The sequence below is a fragment of the Pan paniscus genome, chromosome 18 (genome assembly GCF_029289425.2).
Source record: "Pan paniscus chromosome 18, NHGRI_mPanPan1-v2.0_pri, whole genome shotgun sequence".
Lineage (NCBI taxonomy): Eukaryota > Metazoa > Chordata > Mammalia > Primates > Hominidae > Pan > Pan paniscus.
The window spans coordinates 79,181,526-79,204,906 of NC_073267.2; the positions used below are offsets into that span (position 1 = coordinate 79,181,526).

General features: G+C 36.4%; 1 protein-coding gene across 9 annotated transcripts in view; it reads left to right on the forward strand.

Annotated features, from left to right (window-relative positions):
• The window catches only part of NFAT5 (nuclear factor of activated T cells 5), a 142,106-nt gene that overhangs the window by 69,024 nt on the left and 49,701 nt on the right, over positions 1-23,381 (forward strand). For 4 of the 9 annotated variants that reach the window (XM_003814542.5, XM_008967247.5, XM_003814541.6 and 1 more), the window contains 2 exons: positions 15,780-16,338; positions 21,985-22,177. In XM_003814542.5, coding sequence (XP_003814590.2) covers positions 15,780-16,338; positions 21,985-22,177 — 752 coding nt within the window. Of the gene's footprint in view, positions 1-405; positions 13,590-15,268; positions 15,331-15,779; positions 16,339-21,984; positions 22,178-23,381 lie in introns of all 9 variants that reach the window. The other 5 variants (XM_063597706.1, XM_063597707.1, XM_055100403.2 and 2 more) reach the window with 4 other exon arrangements.

The following is a 23,381-nucleotide window of genomic DNA, read 5'->3' on the forward strand; positions in this document are numbered from 1 at the left end:
TACTAAAAATACAAAAATTAGCTGGGCATGGTGGCAGGCTCCTGTAATCCCAGCTACTTGGGAGGCTGAAGCAGGAGAATTGCTTGAACTCGGGTGGCAGAGGTTGCAGTGAGCCAAGATCATGCCACTGCACTCCAGCCTGGGCGATAGAGTGAGACTCCATCTCAAAGAAACAAAACAAAACAAAAAAAAATGAATTAAACTATAGGTTTTATAATTCAGCCAGAGAATCTTAATAATGCATTAATAATTCTTTTTTTGCATAGTTTCATAATATTCATATTTTGGTTTCAGTAATTATATATTAATACTCTTTTTAGAAGTAACAGTACACTAATACTTCATAGCAGTTGTGCTTTTGTTTTTGTTTTTATTTTTTGAGATGGAGTCTTGCTCTTTTGCCAGGCTCTTGGCTCACTGCAACCTCCACCTCCCGGGTTCCAGCGATTCTCCTGCCTCAGCCTCCCGAGTAACTGGGACTACAGGTGCGCGCCACCACACCCGGCTAACTTCATAGCAGTTTTTAACATGTATAGAGATAATACACAGTCATAAAGTGTGTACAGTGGAAATCTTGGTTGAATATCTCCACTTGTTGGACCACTGTCGGTTTTTAAGTTCATAACTTGATGTGAAGTGATCCATATAATAAATTTTTCTTTTGGAAGAGCTTTGATAATATAGTGCTTTGAGTTCTATGCCATGTCACTTAATAAATCTCAAGTATGTAACAAGTATTTTCTACAAAATTTCGTTGAGTGCTGTTTATACTATAAGAGAGGTCACTAGAGATGCAAATTAATGTCCTATAATCAAATAAGTGCTATATTTTAATTCATTTCATATCTCCTAATCACCTGAATTAAAATCACAGAAATTTCTAAACCATCTATAATAATACACTGTACAAAAACTGAGGTGAAGAAAATATGTTACTCCTCCTGTAGGAGACAGCTTTTAAAAAATGAAAATATATTATCACTTTTAAGTTCCTACTATGTGACAAGAATTGTGTTAGATAATTTGCACATCATATCACAATCCTTCTAGCCATAAAGTATCTCTCTTTTTTCTTTTACCTAGTTCTTACTCCTTGTCATTGTGCTTGAGGGAATTTGGCATTGTGTGCTATCACTTCGATTAGGGAAACACAAGATCCTTAACTAGGCAATGTATAGAATATTGAGTTGAAAAGCCATACCTCTTCTCTACAAGTGTCAGGATCTTCAAATGGGAATTTGATTTCTATAATAATAATAATTTAATAAAAGTGATTTCTAGCAACAAAATTTTTTATCCCATTGAATTTATTATAACTTAATTTACTTGTGTTAGAAAGTATTTACAGTTATATAATGAGGATTTTCTTGAGTTGACTAAATTTGAGGAAGAAATTTGCCTTTGATTGCTTTCCTGGGTTAACATATTTCAGAATTTTTGCCACCTAATGTAGTATACTCTTCATGAAATTAAACCAGAAACCCACTAACGAGAAAGGTAATTCACCTATAGATGCTGTGAGCTAAAATGTTGTGAGTTGATCTTGGTTATTCTTTATGGCCATTCCCTTTTTTCCAAGAAAACTGGACCATTTCTAGAAGGAAGTCAGATCCTAGTTACAAACATGTTGCAAGCAGATTTAAAAATCTTTACTCCTCCTTCTATCTTATTATACTGAAATTACATAGTAAATCTAAATACATACACTTATACATATGGATGGTATGTATGTATGGATTTATGCTGAAGTCTGCATTATTAGAGAGCAAACTTGGGCCTATAGCCATTAATTCAGAAACAACTGCTAATTGTTTGACAGTTACAAATTGACATTGCCAAAAAACAAACTTGGCCTATTATTGCTTTGTTCCTTTAATATTTCTCTTTTTATTGTCCTCTTAATAACACTTTTATAAATATTATGATTTATTCAGTTTCTAATAAGTAAGCATATTTTTATATTACTTGAGTCAACAGAACAGCATTTTGAAACTCTTCACAGATTCTCATTCATAAGCTAAATACTTATAGAAAATAGATACAGTTACTGATTTTATGCATTCTGTACAATTTTGCCTAAGAAATTAATGCATAGAAGTGGACTTTTTTATATCACCAACAAGATTGAAAATATAAGCAAAAAAGTGTTTATAACTAATTGTTTTATAAGAAAGGAACTTCACCTGTTTCTGTGATATTTTTTCCTCTGGAATTCAGCCATAAAAAAGAATGTAATCTTGTCATTTATGGCAATGTGGATGGAACTGGAGGACATTAAGTGAAATAAGCCAGGAACAGAAAGTTAAACACTGCATGTTCTCACTCATGTGAAAGCTAAAAAATGTTGGTCTCATAGAAGTAAAGAGTAAGACAGAGGATAGATAATAGAGGCTGGGAAGGGTAGGAGGAAGGAAGGGATAGGGAGAAATTTGTTGAAGGATACAAAATTTCAGCTAGATAGAAGAAATAAGTTCTAGTGTTCTATACCACTGTAGGATGACTGTAGTTAACAATGCTATATAGTTTCAAATAGCTGGAAGGAAGATATTGAACATTCCTAACACAAAGAAATGATAAATATTTAGATAATGGATATGTTAATTACCTTGATTTGATTTCTGTACATTATATGTATCAGAACATTATCTACCCCATGAATATGTATGATTATTATTTGTTAATTAAAAAAATAAAATTAAAAAAATCATACATGGGCCAGGCATAGTGGCTCATGTTTGTAATCCCAGCACTGTGGGGGGCCGAGGCGGGCAGATCACTTGAGGTCAGGAGCTTGAGAGCAGCCTAGCCATCATGGTGAAACCCCATCTCTACTAAAAATACAAAAATTAGCTGGGTGTGGTGGCGGGTGCCTGTAATCCCCAGCTCCTCAGGAGGCTGAGGCAGGAGAATCACTCGAACCTGGGAGGCAGAGGTTACAGTGAGCCAAGATCATGCCACTGCACTCCATCCAGCCTGGCGATAGTGAGATTCCGACTCACAAAAAAAAAAAAAAAAAAAAAAACATACATAGTAAAATGGTAGCATTTTTTGAATATGAGTGGAAGCTACATGAGTGTTTTAAATATTTCATAATTTTAAAATCAGTGGGTGCAAATGACTATATGAATAAAAGTGTCCGATAAACTGTACTCTTAAAAACTAACAAATATATGGGATATATTAGATACTTGATGGATTTATATTTGGCATAAGTAAGGTTATATTCACTTTTCATCCATCATTGCATATATGTATCAAGTATGTGTGTACTGGCAGTATTTATTTAGCCCACTCAGGTAGAATTTATTCTTCCCATATAATTACAGGGTATTATCATCAACTAAATTAAATCAGAAAATGAGTGAGAAAGCACCTCAAAGTACCAGGTCTATACAGCCATTCTCTAGATCAAACTTACTTACAAACACACACACAACATGTACATAGTTTTATTTATTTGTTTATTTTTCTCACAGATGAGATTAACATGGGCTTTGGAGTCATAAAGACTGAATTTGAATCTAATTGCTATCATATCATATCTCCTATATAGATGGACTCTTGGGAAAGTTAAATAAATTTCTAATAATATTATCCTTGTAGTTAGACAATAATACCAACTTCTTCTTAAGGTTCTTATGAAGATAAATTTGTAAAATAGCCGAACATTTTCTGACAAGTGGTAATTATTGAATAAACATTGACCTCCTTCCCCATGTGTTTCTAACCTCCTTTGTTAGTAAAGTTTTTTTTTTGTTTGTTTGTTTGTTTTTTTGAGACAGAGTCTCACTTTTGTCATCCAGGCTGGAGTGCGGTGGTGCGATCTCGGCTCACTGAAACCTCCACCTCCTGGGTTCAAGCGATTCTCCTGCCTCAGCCTCCCAAGTAGCTGGGATTACAGGCACCTGTCACCATGCCTGGCTAATTTCTTGTATTTTTAGTAGAGACAGGGTTTCACCATGTTGGCCAGGCTGGTCTTGAACTCCGAACCTCAGGTGATCCGCCCACCTCAGCCTCCCAAAGTGCTGGTATTACAGGCGTGAGCCACCATGCCTGGCCATTAGTAAGGTTTTAAAAAATAGGTTCTCTTTATAAAAATTAGTTTTGAACTTTATTTTGACTTTTTTTCTTTGCATTCTCACCCAGTCTATTTTTGGTCTTATTTTGAAGTTTCACACACCAGTCAAGATGTATATATATGTGGGCCATGGGATATACTTTCTGACTTTGTTATTCTGTCATGTTGACACTCTCTCAGTGGGAACCTGCATTAGTCTGTTTTCACACTGCTGATAAAGACATACCCGAGACTAGAAAGAAAAAAAGGTTTAATTGGACTTACAGTTCCACATGGCTAGGGAGGCCTCAGAATCATGGCAGGAGGCAAAAGGCACTTCTTACATGGCAGCAGCAAGAGAAAATGAGGAAGAAGCAAAAGCAGAAACCCCTGATAAACCCATCAGATCTCATGAGACATATTAACTATCACAAGAATAGCACGGGAAAGACCAGCCCCCATGATTCACAACACATGGGAATTCTGGGAGATACAATTCAAGTTGAGATTTGGGTGGGGACACAGCCAAACCACATCATTCTGCCCCTGGCCCCTCCAAATCTCATGTCCTCACATTTCAAACCCAGTCATGCCTTCCCAACAGTCCCCCAAACTCATTAACTCATTTCAGCATTAACCCAAAAGTCTACAGTCCAAAGTCTCATCTGAGACAAGGCAAGCTCCTTTTGCCTATGAGCCTGTAAAATAAAAAGCAAGCTGATTACTTCCTAGATACAATGGGAGTACAGGTATTGGGTAAATACAGCTGTTCCAAATGGGAGAAATTGGCCAAAACAAAGGGGTTACAGGGCCCATGCAAGTCCGAAATCCAGTGGGACAGTCAAATTTTAAAGCTCCAAAATGATCTCCTTTGACTCCAGGTCTCATAACCAGGTCACGCTGATGCAAGAGATGGGTTCCCATGGTCTTGGGCAGCTCTGCACCTGTGGCTTTGTAGAGTATAGCCTCCCTTCCAGTTGCTTTCATGGGCTGGCATTGAGTGGCTGCAGCTTTTCTAGGTGCATGATGCAGGTTGTCAGTGGATCTACCATTCTGGGGTCTGGAAGACATTGGCCCTCTCCTCACAGCTCCATTACATAGTACCCCAGTACGGACTCTGTGTGGGGTCTCCAACCCCACATTTTCCATCTGCTTTGCCCTAGCAGAGGTTCTCCATGAGGGCCCCACCCCTGCAGAAAACTTTTGCCAGGGCATCCAGGGGTTTCCATACATCCTCTGAAATCTAGGCGGAGGTTCCCAAATCTCAGTTCTTGACTTCTGTGCACCCACAGGCTCAACACCACATGGAAGCTGCCAAGGTTTGGGGCTTCCACCCTCTGATGCCACAGCTTGAGCTGTGTACATTGGCCCCTTTCAGCTATGGCTGGAGCATCTGGGACACAGGGCACCAAGTCCCTAGGCTACACATAGCATGGTGACCCTGGGCCCAGCACACAAAACCGCTTTTTCCTCCTGGGCCTCTGGGCCTGTGATGGGAGGGGCTGCCACAAAGGTCTCTGACATGGCCTGGAGACATTTTCCTCATGGTCTTGGGGATTATTAACATTAGGCTTCTTGCTACTTATGCAGTTTTCTGCAGCCAGCTTGAATTTCTCCCTAGAAAATGGGTTTTTCTTTTCTGTCACATAGTCAGGCTGCACATTTTCCATACTTGCATGCTCTGCTTCCCTTATAAAACTGAATGCCTTTAACAGAACCCAAGTCACCTAATGAATACTTTGCTGCTTAGAAATATCTTCCACTAGATACCCTAAATCATCTCTCTCAAGTTCAAAGTTCCACAGATCTCTAGGGCAGGGGTAAAATGCCGGTCTCTTTGCTAAAACATAACAAGAGTCACCTTTACTCCAGTTTCCAACAAGTTCTTTATCTCCATCAGAGACCTGGACCTTATTGTCCATATCGCTATCAGCATTTTGGGCAAAGCCACTCAACAAGTCTCTAGGAAGTTCCACACTTTCGCACATTTTCCTGTCTTCTTCTGAGCCCTCCAAACTGTTCCAAACTCTGCCTGTTACCCAGTTCCAAAGTCACTTCTACATTTTCTGGTATTTTTTCAGCAACACCCCACTCCTGATACCAGTTTACTGTGTTAGTCCATTTTCATGCTGCTGATAAAGACATACCCCAGATTGGGAAGAAAAAATGTTCATTTGGACTTACAGTTCCACATGACTGGGGAGGCCTCAGAATCATGGTGGGAGGCAAAAGGCACTTCTTACATGGTGGCAGCAAGAGAAAATGAGGAAGAAGCAAAAGTGGAAACCCCTGATAAACTCATCAGATCTTGTGAGACTTATTATCTGTCAGAAGAATAGCACAGGAAAGACCAGCCGCCATGACTCAAATACCACCTCCTGGGTCCCTCCTGCGACACATGGAATTCTGGGAGATAAAATTCAAGTTGAGATTTGGGTGGGGATACATAGCTAAACCATATCAGAACCTTTGTATATAAAAGGAACATTGATAGAGGATGATGAAATCATAGGAAAGACCGACAGTTTCTGAAGGACTAATTCTATAAAGTCTGCTGTTTAAGAGTTCTTAATAGTATTTTTTTAATGAAGTGATTTAAGTTGCATGGTTAATGATCAAAACTTCTGGTAGAGGCTGGGCACGGTGGCTCACGCCTGTAATCCCAGCCTTTTGGGAGGCTGAGGCTGGCGGATCACAAGGTCAAGAGTTTGAGACCAGTCTGGCCAACATGATGAAACCCTGGCTCTACTAAAAATACAAAAATTATCTGGGCATGGTGGCAGGCACCTATAATCCCAGCTACTCGGGAGGCTGAGGCAGGATAATCGTTTGAACCCGGGAGGCGGAGATTGCAGCGAGCCGAGATCACGCCATTGCACTCCAGCCTGGGCGACAGAGTGAGACTCTGTCTCAAAAACAAACAAACAAGCAACAACAAAAACAAAAAACAAAAAAACTTCGGGTAGAGCAATTTATGACTTCTGGTTTTTTGTCTAGGCAGTTTATTTTGTCTACAATTGGATCTAATGTACACTTTACTCCAGACCCAGGTCTAAAACCTGATTGATTAAATCAGAAGTTTTTAATGATGCTGTAAATGATTTTTTATTATTGTTTAATCATATCTTAAAAAAAACAAACATAGGGCTGGGCACGGTGGCTCACGCCTGTAATCCCAGCACTTTGGAAGGTGTGGTGCATGGATCACCTGAGGTCAGGAGTTCAAGACCAGCCTGGCCAACATGGTGAAACCCCATCTCTACTAAAAAATACAAAAAATTAGCCAGAGGTGGTGGTGGGTGCCTGTAATCCCAGCGACTCGGGAGGCTGAGGCAGGAGAATCACTTGAACCCAGGAGACAGAGATTGCAGTGAGCTGAGATTGCACCACTGCACTCCAGTTTGGGCAACAGAGAGAGACTCGGTCTCAAAAAAAAAAAAAAAAAAAGTAAAAACATTGAAGTAGAATTGGCAGGAATGCCTTTATTTTTTAATCTAAAATATTTAAAATGTAGTGTATTGAAGTGTCCTTCAGATAACATCCCTTGGAACTGTTTTTTTCTCTAATTTTGAAGTTTAGTGATACTCTGTTTTTATCTTAAAGTGACATTATCTTTCAGTAGTACAGTGTTTGTCTCTGTCTCTCTCTCTTTTTAGCCTATACTTCCTGGTATATTTGGCAGTGTAATAAATGTAGCTGTCAGCTAGTATAATTATTCCCTTTTGTGTTTAAATTATTGGAGATAGAAGATTACATCTGGGTATTAGTCTCTTCATTCAGTATTGACAAGTGATGGTATCCAGTGGTACTTAAATCATTGGATGATGGAAAACATCTTTTTCTTCCATTAGGAAAGAATTTTACATGGACTTAAAAATCAAAGTATTTAATGTGTATATCTAGTACATGTTTTATACACTGTGCTTAGATCCTTTGGGTTGAATTTTTGTTTGAATAGAAAAAAATTTTGTTTGGATAGAACAAAAAATACATTTAAAACATTGCTCTAAGTTTCAGGATAAGCATTTTATTTTTCAGGGAGCACTCTTTAGTAAATATTATATGAGTGTATTAATGGTACTCTGATAAGGTAGAAATAATTATTTAAGGAGAATTCAGATTAAAAACTGGAGAGTAATTGTTTTATAACATTAGAACCCTGAATGGCAATTTGATGAACTGGAGAAGAAAAAGATGTGTGCAATAAATCAGAAACAAACCCTTCAGCTTCAGCAGTAGTGCTCATTATTTTTTTTAAAAAAATAGAGCCTCTAGGATCAAACATATTATACAAAGTAGCATGTATCATTAAAAGTATAAATTGGTATCTTTTTTAAGGGGAGTATAAAGAAGTATGTAGGAGTCAGTGTGGTCTGAAAAATGGAAAGGTTATTTTGCTGCTAAAATATAGGTTTTTTTACAGTGTAAGTGCATTGCTCAGAACATATCTTCTTCCACGCTTCAAAAGAGTTTGGGTAAGGGAACAGCCTGAAAAACACCTGAAAGAGAGAATTCTGGCTTATGGATTAGAGAGCATCTATAAACAGAACAAACTGGTGAATAAGAGTTCACAAAAATTTTGTCTAAGAAATTTCCCCACATGCATTCAGAGGTTAATAATTAAATTTTTTGAAGTTCATTTTAAAACATTGCTTATTTTAACATGTAAACATATGTTGGGTGGGAAAAGTACAAATGGGAGATTGAAACTGTTTTAATCATGTAAATGATCAGCCCTACAATTTTTGTTTTTTTAATAATCTGGAATGCTTATTTTATATGCTGGGATGCTAGTTGTTTTTTCTATTAATACACTTAACTTGCATTCTAGCTTCGCCATTCAGAGACAGGCATCGTGTGGTGGGTTGTGTGACAGTGTCTGTCAATAGTGAAGACAAATAGTGCCAGAGACACTTAACCCATCCAATCTCACCCAGGGTATAGGTCGGTCTCGTTTTCAGACTTCTTCATAAGTCCTTCTTTCTTTCTCTCTTCCTTTCTTACTTTTTGTTTGTTTGTTTCTAAATAGTGGATTGATACTGATTGAAACTAAAACTTTTTGTAAAGTTTTAAACTTTGCATTAATATTATAAGAAAAAGAAAAAAAGTAGAAAATGAAGGTTGGCATGTAAGGTGTTGACAAAGCAGGTTTGCAGCCACTTTGTGTGTTCTAGATATTTCAGTCTCTTGGCAACATGAGTGTTGGCCTTACAGTTTTTTTCTCTGAATATCTTTCTTCTTTAATCTGAAAATATGTCCTTGTATCTGGTGACTTTTATCAGATGAGAACTTCAGAGTTGGTCATTGTTACCAGTAAGAAAAATATAATGCTTAAGAAGAAATAACGAAGGTTGAACATTATGTGTTTTAGATCAGAAATAGTTTCTGGCCAGGCACAGTGGTTCACGCCTGTAATCCCAGCACTATGGGAGGCTGAGGCAGGCGGATCAGCTGAGGTCAGGAGTGCGAGACCAGCCTGACCAACATGGTGAAACCCTGTCTCTACTAAAAATACAGAATTAGCCGGGCGTGGTGGTGCATGCCTGTAATCCCAGCTACTTGGGTGGCTGAGGCAGAAGAATCGCTTGACTCTGGGAGGTAGAGGTTGCGGTGAGCCAAAATTGTGCCATTGCACTCCAGCGGGGGCAACAGGAGCGAAACTCCATCTCAAAGGAAAAAAAAAAAAGGCCGGGCACGGTGGCTCACACCTGTAATCCCAGCACTTTGAGAGGCCAAAGTGGGCAGAACACAAGGTCAGGAATTTGAGACCAGCCTGGCCAATACGGCGAAACCCCGTCTCTACTAAAAATACAAAAATTAGCCAGGCGTGGTGGCGGGCACCTGTAGTCCCAGCTACTCGGGAGGCTGAGGCAGGAGAATCGCTTTTACCTGGGAGGCAGAGGTTGCAGTGAGCCAAGATTGTGCCACTGCATTCCAGCCTGGGCAACAGAGTGAGACTCCGTCTCAAAAAAAAAAAAAAAAAGGAAATTGTTTCCAAATATCTTTTTTTTAATGATTATTTTTTGAATAGTCAATAATTTATTCCTTCTTTGTTCCACTATTTGTTCATTTAGCACTCTTGCAAAATTTTATGGCTTTTTTTAAACTGGCTTTTTTAGAAAACTCAATTTTGCACAGATGTTGAAAAATTATAAAATATGTACATATTCAAATGTTAGGGATCAAATTTTAATCTTGGAAGCTTGGAAATTAAATATCATTTCTGTCATATATTTTAAAGCAGTGAAAGGTATTTCTTTCTTTTGAGGACTTCAGCAAATATTTCTAATTTCAAAGCTTTCTATTAAAACTTTTTAGTTCCATATAAAGTATATCTTTTTTATGATATTTTAAGCACTAATATATTATGGTAGTTAAAATAATTTCTAGTTGACAAATCTAGAGCTGATAGTTCTTAAGTTTAAAATACAGTTTAAGCAAGGAGTATATAAAATCTACATGGGTTTCTATAAATGGTATCGTTTAAAATCTTATTTCAGTCTGGGCACGGTGCCTCATGCCTGTAATCCTAGCACTTTGGGAGGCTGAGGTGGGAGAATCCCTTGAGCCTAGGAGTTCAAAACCAGCCTGGGCAACATGGTGAAACCCTATCTCTACAAAAAAATACAAAAATTAGCCAGGTATGGTGGTGCATACCTGTAGTCCTAGCTGTTCAGGAGGCTGAGGTGGGATGATCGCTTGAGCCCAGGAGGTCGAGGCTGCAGTGGGTTGTGATCGTGCCCTTACACTCCAGCCTGGGCAACAGAGCAAGACTGTCTCAACAAAGAAAACAAAAAAGAAAGTAAAGAAAACAAATAAAATCCTGTTTCATCTTTTATTAAATTACAGATTCTGGGATATTCATATTCCATGTAGACATTATTTAATATCTGCCAGTCTTTGAATCTCAACTATTTTTGAGTATTTATAGTTTCCATCAATTCTTAAAAGAAGCTGTATGTACAATTCAAGTTCACCATCGTTACTGGCATTTGGTCTGATAACTGGCTACTGTTGATAGTGGCAAATAGACTTAAATACAAGATACTTTACATATGACACTTACCTGCCTCTTTTAAATTTTAAAATTATTCTATTTAAAATAACCTGACATTATAAATTTCTATGAGTAAATTATAGAATGGTCTATTAATTTTTCCTTTAGTTTGTTGTGCTTTCTGTGGTCACAGAAAATGCTTTAGAAAAAATAAAATTATTCTAGCCCAGGCACAGTGGCTCATACCTGTAATCCCAGCACTTTGGGAGGCTGAGGTGGGCAGAACACAAGGTCAGGAGTTCAAGACCAGCCTGGCCAATATGGTGAAACTCCGTCTCTACTAAAAATACAAAAATTAGCCGGACGTGGTGGCGGGCGCCTGTAGTCCCAGCTACTCGGGAGGCTGAGGCAGGAGAATCGTTTGAACCCAGGAGGCGGAGGTTGCAGCGAGCCAAGATTGTGCCACTGTACTCTAGCCTTGGCAACAGAGCAAGACTGTGTCTCAAAAAAAAGAAAAGAAAAGAAAAAGGAAAATAAAAGTATTCTATATAAGTTAGACTATAGGTTCAAAGATAATTCCTTCATAAAAGAAAAAAAATCAATAAAATTTATTCACATGGCCATGCACCATGGCTCACGCCTGTAATCTCAGCACGTCAGGAGGCCGAGGTGGGTGGATCACTTGAAGTCAGGAGTTTGAGACCACCCTGGCCAACATGATGAAATCCCATCTCTACTAAAATACAGAAATTAGCTGGGCGTGGTGGTGGGCACCTGTAATCCCAGCTACTCAGGAGGCTAAGGCGGGAGAATCACTTGAAACCTGGGAGGCAGAGGTTCCAGTGAGCCGAGATTGCGCCACTGCACTCCAGCCTGGGCAGCAGAGCGAGAGTCCCTCTCAAAAAAAAAAAAAAAAAAAAAAAAGAATATATAGACAGGTCAGAACTGCATTCACACTTTGGTTCTATAGAATATCAAGCTGTTTTTTGATATTTTATTTAGTGATACAGTGGTATTCCCAGGAGGATTTGTTAGCACTTTTCTGGGAATGCTTGGAAATGACTAATTAGCATTAGAAAGTTAAAATGTTCTGATATCATTATTTTATGTATTTATATTTTAATAGGATATTAAGGATTTTTTTCATGGTAAATTTATGGATATATAAGTAGGTAATTTGGCTTATTTATAATTTAAGGAAATAAAATTACTAGAGTACTCTCAGTAGAGATAGCAAATCGTTACCTCTAGACTCTTAGTATTTTCCCTGTATCAAATAATGCTATCGTAGTAATATATATTCTAAGTACTTTGAATTATATTTGAATATAAAAGAATAAAAATTCTTTTATTCTTCAACCTACATTTATTTGCCAGTTTATCTTTAATGTAACTCCAAATACATATCAAATTTTTGGCTTCCCATAAATCAATTTAATAATTTGAATTTTATTACAATGTGGGCACTGTGATAGGTGTTGGGAGGATCTAAGATGAGAAAGATATTGTCAGTGCTTTCGAGGTGCTCACAGTTCTTACCCTCCATTTTACTACGTCACATGGCATTATTAATTAATGCACTCAGATCTCTTGCTAACCAGAATGTAATGTTTTGATATGAAAGATTTTATACATCATTATCATCATCAGAGTATCAGTAGTACCATGGTAAAGAATTTTAGGCTGGGTGTGGTGGCTCACGCTTATAATCCCAGTACTTTGGGAGGCCAAAGCTGGAGGATTGCTTGAGCCCAAGAATTTGAGACCACCTGGGCAGCATGACAAAACTTTGCCTCTACAAATAATTTAAAAAGTAGCCAAGCATGGTGTTGTGTGCCTGTAGTCTCAGTTACTCGGGAAGCTGAGGCAGGAGGATTGCTTGAGCCCAGGAGATCAAGGCTGCAGTGAGCCATGATCGTGCCACTGCACTGTAGCCTGGGCAACAGAGCGAGTCCCTGCCTCAAAAAAAAAAAAAGAATTTTACAGTTTAAAAAAAATTATTTCATTTGTCTTAAAATGAGTAGAATCTTTGCAATTGAGGTAGACTTTAAAAAGTAATATTTTTCTATTAAAAGATGGTTACTGTTCTTTTCTGACAGAGTTAATATTTTCAGTGTCATAGTTTTGTGCTAACTTTTTCTTTAATAAGTATGCCCAGGATCAATCCTGCAGTTGTGCACACACAATCATGTGTTAGCTGTCCATGGAAAATGTATAGAATATTTAAATTTATGTAGGATATGATATCACAGTTTGGCATACTTACCCTAGAACACACACTTATGTCTGACTGTTAAATCAGTTAGGTTTTATAATCATTACGGTTTTGATATTTGATAAGATTTGCAAGATAAAATTTTTTACCTCAGAGAACAAGACAAGGTTATATCGTGCATATTAAATTCATAATACCATATAACTTGCTTTTGGGTTCATGATTGCTTTTCACCTGTACTTTCCATCTGTCATGAACAGGGATCCCTGAGATGTTCATACTCTGCATTCTCATGTGCATGATCCTTAGATTTAAAAAGGGTGAGTGGGAGAAAGTTGCTTTATAGAAATATAAGTTCACAGCATTCATGTTTTGTGTGTTCCACTGCAAATATTGCATGCTGCATACTTGTATGCTGCATACTTGTATGCTGCATACTTGTATTTCTCTGAAAATGAAGAACATAGGCTCATAAGTACACAAAAAATTAGTTTTGTTTTTGCCAATAGTTGGAACAGATGAAGGAATGTTAGATGTAATACCTTTTCTATTTTTTCTAAAATGAATTCTGTAGTATTTTTCAAAAGACAAGGAAAAAAATTATATTTAAACTCAAAGTGGCTACAAATCAGCTCCTAAACTGTCACTGACATTAGCATATAGATTTTGTAGTTTTTACAAACTTTTAAAAATATTTATTTACTAAGAAAACATTGCATTAATGCATGATACAAAATTGATAAGTTTTCCTTTAAATTGGAATGCAGTTTAAAGTGACTGAATTTTCCAATTTCAGCTACTGCATTTGAGAAGGATACATACTGGAAAATGGAACTGGTATCATCTAATTTCTTTAGACTCCTTCACTTACGGTAGTTGGGAAAAATCTTTCCATGTGGCATTATATAGATCATATTCTTGATGACTAATATTAATTACTGTGCTTTTTAGCCTTGACAGTAATGAAGAATTCTGGGTGGATATAGTTCATTCAAATAATTTAGGTATATTTTAAATACATGTTTTCAATTGAAAAAACAGATCTTTGGCACTTGGCTTTTAATTATGTAAACATTGACATTCTTACATTTTGCTCTTTATATTATAATTGATGTGTATGTTGCAATTCCAATAACTGCACATACAGTTTTATCATACACTTTAAAACAGTGGCATACTTGGTCATAGATACAAATTAATTTTAGATTGAAACATATCTTTGTCACATTACCTATTTTTATTTTTGTGTGTGTATGTAATGACAACCTTTCCATATTGTGAACAAGATAAAATGATATCTAAAATGTTAGTCATGACAACTTCCAACCTTAGCAATCAACGCGCCTCTGAGTTTATGCTGTTAAGGGCTAAAGTAATAGTATTTTCAGTGCGCTATTCTGCCAGTTGCCACACATGCTGAAAAGATCTACTTAAATCTTTCTTGCTAGGCATAATAGATAAATAGTTTTATAAAAAATATTAATTCTGATGCTCTCCAGAGATTTTTATGCTTAACTATTTTCTGTTAGATTTCAGCCAGTAAAATTTACCATTGTTCTTACATTGGAAAATTCCCTTACTAGTCACAATCAACCAGGTCCTTTAAAAAGAGAAAATGGACAGCTCTAACCAATTGTCAAGCATGTAATCAAGTACTTTATTAAGAGAAATCCATCCATTAATCAGTTCTTCCTTTGCTTTTCATTATGTCATAAAGGATGGATTTATTTTAGAGCTTATGGTTTTGAACTACCACTTCCAGCTTCTGGAGACCCAATGATTAACTTGCTTATCTTCTACAACCCAGAATGTTCCAAATCAAACCTTTTTCATCTTGATTCTCCTAGATTTTACAACAAATCATAGTGACAATACCAGTTCCATTTTGCCTCCAATTCAGTTGATTATATATTTTTTCTATTTATTTCTCATTTTATAATTGATATCTGGAATAATCAGCAGCTCTTTTCTCATTTATTTTCTCATATTTTTATTCCAGGATTTGCCTCTGAAGCAGGGAGTGTCTGCATTAAAAATGACCTGTAGTTCTCTGCTTCATAGGTTAGAAACTTATTTTAATATTTTGTGGCTAAGCACAGTCCCACTTTTCAAATTCTATAATGAATTATTTAATTGGCATTGAATGTGGACCACAAGCATATATTTCATATTGGGGTTTTCTTTATTACTTTAAATGATTAAAATTCAATAGAATGTCCAGCTGAGGCAATAAAAGCTTTATTTTTGCTTTACAGCTTAAAACGTTAAATGAGATTTTAAAAATCTATTGATTGTAACACAAGTAAAATAATGCTATTTGGGCATTTTTAAAAATTCCATTTCTTAGGCCTTATATTGCTTGAAGCATTTATATTCTAAAACATAACCAAATTCTGACTATTTATTTTGGGGAAAAACAATCAGTTCACAAATCACATTTTCAATGGGACTGCTAGCCAGCATAGGTGAAAACATGTATAGTGTATTTACTCTTGAATTGTACACTGCAGATGCTTCTTCAGCTCCCTCCTCTTCCTCCATGGGCGGTGCTTGCAGCTCCTTTACCACCTCTTCCAGCCCTACCATTTATTCTACCTCAGTCACCGACAGCAAGGCTATGCAAGTGGAGAGCTGCTCCTCAGCCGTGGGGGTAAGTAACAGAGGGGTAAGTGAAAAGCAGTTAACCAGTAACACAGTTCAGCAGCATCCATCAACACCGAAGAGGCACACAGTCTTGTACATCTCACCACCACCTGAGGACTTGCTGGATAACAGTCGGATGTCCTGCCAGGATGAGGGGTGTGGATTGGAATCTGAGCAGAGCTGCAGTATGTGGATGGAGGATTCCCCCTCCAACTTCAGTAACATGAGCACCAGTTCCTACAATGATAACACTGAGGTACCTCGTAAATCACGAAAACGAAATCCAAAGCAGAGGCCGGGGGTCAAACGACGAGATTGTGAAGAATCTAATATGGATATATTTGATGCCGACAGTGCCAAAGCACCTCACTATGTGCTTTCTCAGCTTACCACGGACAACAAAGGCAACTCAAAAGCGGGAAATGGGTTGGTATTCACATTTTTTAAAATTCTATCATCATTATGCAAAACAAACAAACAAAAAAACATTCCCAGTTTTTCCTAATTGCTCAGCTCAAGTTTGCATATAAAGCAACAGTGCTAATTTTATCATTGAAATACATGAAAATTTTAACTTAAAATTACCAACTTTTACTAGATAGAAAATAAAATAATCATAGATTCTAGCAATAGATATCTTATTATCAGTATAGTTAGGTAGTAGAAAATGAAAATAATCTGTTCTGAAATAACTTAAATTTCAAATGAATTTATATTTTAAAAGGACTTAAAAATATTTTTACTCAGCCAGGTGCGGTGGCTCACGCCTGTAATCCCAGCACTTTGGGAGGCCGAGGCGGGCGGATCACCTGAGGTCAGGAGTTTGAGACCAGCCTGACCAACATGGTGAAACCCCATTTCTACTAAAAATACAAAAAAAATTAGCCGGGCATTGTGGCATGTGCCTGTAATCCCAGCTACTCGGGAGAACTGAGGCAGGGGAATCGCTTGAACCCAGGAGGCAGAGGTTGCAGTGAGCTGAGATCACGCCACTGTACTCCAGCCTGGGCGACAAGAGCGAAACTCCATCTCAAAAAAAAAAAAACGAAAGAACTAGCAATGTAATGACTCCATCCAAAACAACTCAGACAGTCACTAAGAGCTATGTTCTCTTTCACATTGTGTCCTCATATGGTTTACATTTTTTAGAGGATTTTAGACTTAATTTTTTTCTCTTTAATTGATGAAAACAAGAAAAAACTAAATTGAGAGTTTGATTCTCATTTAGATTCATGTATCATAAGCTTTTTTCCTTTGATACTAATACGTTGATTGTACAGAGTCAATTTTTTTTTAATCATTTTTTTTCTGTGATTCTGGGTTACTTATTTAGAGGGTGATGAAACAGGATCATGGTACATTGTTTGAGTTTTCTTTCATCTCTGCCAGTCACACTACCCACTAATATAGTTCAATAGCTATGTTACAGAATATTCACTGCTATAATGCAGACTAGTATGACTTTTAATTCCTTTAGTAATTTTATTGTAATATTTAATTGCTAGACTTTTAAATTAGATTTTTGTATAGTACATTCAAAATAATTTGTTAAAATTTAACTCTCTAGGACCCAGGATCTCCTACAATTTCAGTTTTACACAAAAAGTGGTCAAGAAGCTTTAGATTGGTTTACTACTTGATGACATCGCTGATCTTTTTTTGGTTAAAAATTCAGTTGAATATTATAGAGAATATTCTTAATATATGTTAAACTTGCCCTTAAGCACTCCCTCAGTACATTTTAAAAAGTAATATCTACCCTTTAAGCAATAATTACTCTACACCGCTTCTTTACCTCCTTAAGGGTGATGTAGTTAAATGAAAATGAATATTTAAATGCTTTTTAGTTTTAGAAAGTCCAGATTAGTAAATTACCTAAAAGAAAATAAGATATACTCTTTCCTAAAATGTTGCCATTTAATAAAATCAAGAATTTCAGAACATAATATTTGTAGAACTATTACTTATAAAATAAGGCTCTGAAATGTAATGAATACAGCAGGTAAATACTTAAGTAACTGTGATAGTAACACAGATCTAAAAGTCTCATGAATATCATTTAATTACGTGTGTGTTTATTTGTGCTTTAGTGGAGAAAGTCTTTAATATAAAGTTCCAGAAGATAAATTTTCATTTTTATATCAAAATGAATGTTGAAGGTTCAAATTTAGAGCAAATAGAATTTTTACTTATGGCTAGTAAACAGTGATTTGCAGTTGCTAATTAAATATCTTGACCTTCATCTTTTCTGCTTCTACTTTTGTATGATAGCTATATCTTAGAAATGATTTGAGGTTACCCAGGGAAAGTATAATGACATTGGTCAAGACAGACTCTTTCATGAAATAATTCATGGAGCAGAAATTCCATCAAGCAGAAGAAATGTCCAGCTTCTTAGGTAATGAAAAAAATATTTGAAACTAGTATATGGAAATGATGGAAGAATTTTAAAATTGGAATTTATAACAACTATATTGAGGAAAGGATGAAACCATACCTAAATATATAGAAAAATCGGCCTTAAAAATAATTTTTCAGAGCATGAGAAGCTAAAAGCCTGTATTCTTCAACAGTGAAAAAAATCTTAAAATGTTTTGAGAGATAAGGATATAGCCTTAGATCTAATGTGCCATAAATCTACAATTTATATCATACTAAGTATTTAGAAAATGTACTTTAAAATGTATACAGCAGTTTATTGATCTTCAAGATACCACATAGAAATCTGATAGCTTGTAGATGAAAATAGCATTTTTATATGACTAAGATGTTAGAGTCTAATAAGAGAATAAAACCATTAAAAAAAAAGCTTAGTATTTGAATATTCCTAGCCATATCATTCTTAAATTTCTCAACTAAATGTCCTGAGAATCTGTTGCCCCATGTCTCTTCTAGATATTTCTATAAGTTAAGATAGGATGTCATCTGGATGTGAAACCTACTTTAGGCTTTTTGTAATGAAAATTATTTTTTTGACATAGGTCACCAGAAGGATTATGCGGCACAAATAAATTAGAATGTCATTTTATGACTTCTGAATGCCATGATGGTGGATTTTCCTTTTTGGTTGTCATTTAGAAGTAAAATCCCATGTAACTGACTGCTACTTTATTTTTTCTTAAGCCATCATGCCTTAAAAATTAGTAACTTGACTACGTTTCTAAGCATTAGTGGATGTTTTCATGGTTTTACATGTCTATACATCTCAATATGTATGTATTCCATTTTTACATTTTAGAAAAAAAAGATAGTTTTAAGGACTTCTAAAGTACCATTTTAGAAATTGCTTAATTACATATGATATTCTTCTTTAAGCCATAATGTGTATACTCACTCAATACTTCATCCCAAGTGAGATCATTTGTTTTGCCAGACTAGTAAAACTCACTTTCATTTATTTGCCCTTATAAATATTAGCTTGACTAGCATAAGTGAGTATAAAAACATGTCTTGCCAAGTTAATCGATATGCTCTATGAATTTTCCTTGTATTTCAAACTAAAATTTTCCCTTTTCTATTATAAAATTGATAGATATGAATTACAAATATTTGAAAAATACAAGAAAACCTCATAATCTAGTCACTCAGTAAATCTGCTATTATCATTTTGCAGTATTTTCTTTCATCTCTTTGTATGTATATTTGGGGGATATTTCTACATAGTTTCAATAAATGAATATTTTTACTTTAAGATTAGTATAAAACAGAATATCATAGACTTTCATGTGTGAGGAACTGCACACTAGTTAGACCAAATGTTTGAATCTGTACCCAGAATGATGAAAAGAAAAACAGGGTTTACTGCCCATTGTTCCAGCTTCAACTTGATACTTATGTTCGTAGAATTTATTCTTCCAGGGCCTTTTAAATGACTTGCACAAGTGATCTTTGATTTACTTATGTCAAATTTACACGAATGGCATTCCTTGTCCAGTTAGGATCTTTCTCATCTTAATATTACAGAAGCTTCTTTATCCCTCTGCTTTCCTTTCTTTGTCCCTTTCTTCTTCTTATTTGCCTTCATCAACAAACATTTCTTCAGCACCTGTTATGTTTCAGGAAGTGTGCCAGGTTCAGGGAATATAAAGATGATTAAGCACAGTATTGCGCCTTGAGAACTTTTCCTCTCATCTATCAGTCTTACTGAATTCCTATGCTAGTTTCATTCCTTCATTGCTCCATTCTTTTGCCTCTTTCCTAGCCAAGGATTCAACCTACTCCCCATTTCCATTGAAGATAGTGCCTTTCCTCACTTTGTTCTTGATGATTGAGGCAACAACTTGGTTACAGCTGGAGGGGTAAACATTAGAGCCGGGTTTAAGCCTGCTTAGTTTCTCTGTGTTTGAAGTCGTAATATTCCTACTGGAATCTGGTTGCTTTTAGAGATTTTTCTTCACAGTCATCTGGCTCCTGGATCTTCGATGTGAGTCAAAACTTAGGACTAGGAGGGTCACAGAGAAAGCTATGACCCTGACTTTATTTAAAAACATACGTGAATTTTTTTTTTTTTTTTTGAGATGGAGTTTTGCTCTTGTTGACCAGGCTGGAGTGCAATGGCATGATCTGCGCTCACTGCAACCTGCACCTTCTGGGTTCAAGTGATTCTCCTGCCTCAGCCTCCCGAGTAGATGGGATTACAGGTGCCTGCCACCACTCCTGGCTAATTTTTTGTAGTTTTAGTAGAGACGGGGTTTCACCATGTTGGCCAGGATGGTCTCAAACTCCTGACCTCAGGTGATCCACCCCCCTTGGCCTCCCAAAGTGCTGGAATTACAGGTGTGAGACACCATACCATTGCTCAAAAGGAAAAATAACTAACAATATTGTTTTTACTTGTTTTTATTATGTATTTGCAGTGCTTCAACTATTTTACAGATTAAATGTGTTTGCCTGAAGTCATAACCACCATTTGGGATACTGTTTTTCTTTGAACATGCATTCCACATAGCAAATGCATTATAAATAAATGTTAAAAAGCATAACTAAAAAAAATAAGGACCAGGTGCAGTGGCTCATGCTTGTAATCCCAGCACTTTGGGAGACTGAGGCGGGAGGATCACCTGAGGTCAGGAGTTCGAGACCAGCCTGGACAACATGGTGAAACCCCATCTCTAACAAAAATATAAAAATTAGCTGGGCGTGGTGGCACGTGCCTGTAATCCCAGCTACTTGGGAGGCTGAGGCAGGAGAATCACTTGAACCCAGGAAACAGAGGTTACAGTGAGCTGAGATTGTGCCACTGCAGTCCAGCCTGGATGACAGAGTAAAACTCCATCTCAGAAAAAAAAAAAAAAAAAAAAAAAGGTAGAATGCTGGTGCTGTAAAGCCCAGATTGTAAAAATTTTTATTGAGGGCTTTAATTACTTAACTAATCACAGATTAAAATAATCTGAAAAATCACACTCCTAGAAAAGATTGTTTAGAGTAAAGCTAATTTCCCAATAAAAATTGAATCGCTAATTTTTTATCTAATTTCTTCAGTTTGGTTTACTGAGAAGGATACTCAAAAGAATAAGCTACATATACCTTCATTTGGTTTGTAGGCCATTTTGTATGGGGGTATGTAGGGTTTTTGGGGGTTTGTTTTTTGTTTTCGCTACCCTCACTTTTTTTCTTTTACTTTGCAGTTAAAAAATAACAGTAGTTAATCTTATAGCTTTATATAAATTTTGGAATTTATATATGGAATGCATACATGGAATTTTTAAATCTTATTTTGACTGAAGTACAATGTTAAAGGTTATAGTGACATTAACTATTCTTTCCTGTTAGTCTCAGTTTATTGCGCTCAATCTTCCTCCCTTCCTCCTACCACTCACATACATTCATTTTCTTTTCTGTCAAACGTACTTTGTTTTATTTTTGCATCATATAGTAAACTTTTTTACAAAACCTTTTTAAAGATACTTTGCTCATGTATCTTCCTTTAGGCAATATTTTATTTTGCCAGCAAGCTAAATAGTTGTTTTTACTATTATTGCCAGTTCTGTTTCTTCCTTTGTCTTAATGGCTTTTTTTTTAATCAAAAAACTCTTTTTGATACTTTCTCCATGTTGTGCTTTGATTTCTCAGAACATTGGAAAACCAAAAAGGAACTGGAGTAAAGAAGAGCCCTATGTTGTGTGGACAATATCCTGTTAAAAGTGAGGGAAAGGAGCTGAAGATAGTTGTACAACCTGAGACACAGCACCGAGCTCGGTACCTGACTGAGGGCAGCCGTGGCTCAGTAAAAGATAGAACACAGCAAGGCTTTCCTACAGTAAAGGTATTTACTTTATTTATCATTTGAATTTTAGTTAAAATGTAAAGGGGAATGAGAATATGTCCTTAAAAGTAAAATATTTTCAAATCATGAATTTTCTTCCCTCATATTTGATATTTGAATTAGATTCATCCCAAACTTTAGAAAGAATTTTTTTTTTTTTTTGAGACAGAGTCTCACTCTGTCACCCAGGCTGGAGTGCGGTGGTGTGATCTCAGCTCACTGCAGCCTCTGCCTCCGGGGTGCAAGTAATCATGCCTCAGCCACCTGAGTAGCTGGGACTACAGGTGTGTGCCACCAGGCCCAGCTAATTTTTGTATTTTAGTAGAGTCGCAGTTTCGCCATGTTGGCGAGACTGGTCTGGAACTCCTGATCTCAAGTGATCCTCCCGCCTTGGAGGAAGAAATATTAAAGTAAATTCAAAGAAATACAGTAGAAATTATTAAGAACTTTGAAAATAAGGTTTTTGAGATGGTTATAGTAATCAAGACTATTGGACTGAGAAAAGACTTGATTAATACTTAAGGCTTCGGTTTAAGAAATGGGATATCATTTGCATCCACTCAAGTACAGGAGGAAAGAAGGAAATGAGGAAAAAAAAAAGAAATGAGGTATCAATTGAGTCTTAATTTTTTTTAAAGTTGAGACTAAAAGTTAAAAGGGACTCAAATTTTAGCACCTAGGATATCTTGGTATAAAGAATATTTGTCTTTGAAGACAAACCTCAAAAAAATGGGGGAATGGGGAGAGGACTTAACAAGTGTCCCTACCCCTTTCAAAATACTAAGTAGGGAGGAATTTTGGCTAGTCATATGGTAGATTCTTATTAAATACAGTTTGTATAAATATGTTAGTTGAACAGTATTTTAAGTTAGGAGTAGAGGTGGACCGCCTTTCATTTTATACTTGAATGAAATTATGATTGAAACTCTGGATCAATCAGGAAACGTGTCTGCCACCATTTATAAGGTTGTTAATAGTCACGTGTACAATATCAAGTCTACCCTTCTTCACTACATACTACCTTAACCCACACCCAGTCCTTCAATCCCAGGACAGGTAACAGGCAAATGAGAAATCTATGTTATGCTTTGTGTAAATATTTGTCTAGCTAGATATTTTGGTAGTTTGGTCATTACGTTTAACCTAATTGCCCTGACTTTAAGTTACGTTTTGTCTAGTTAGAAGTATTGTTAGATTAATTGCT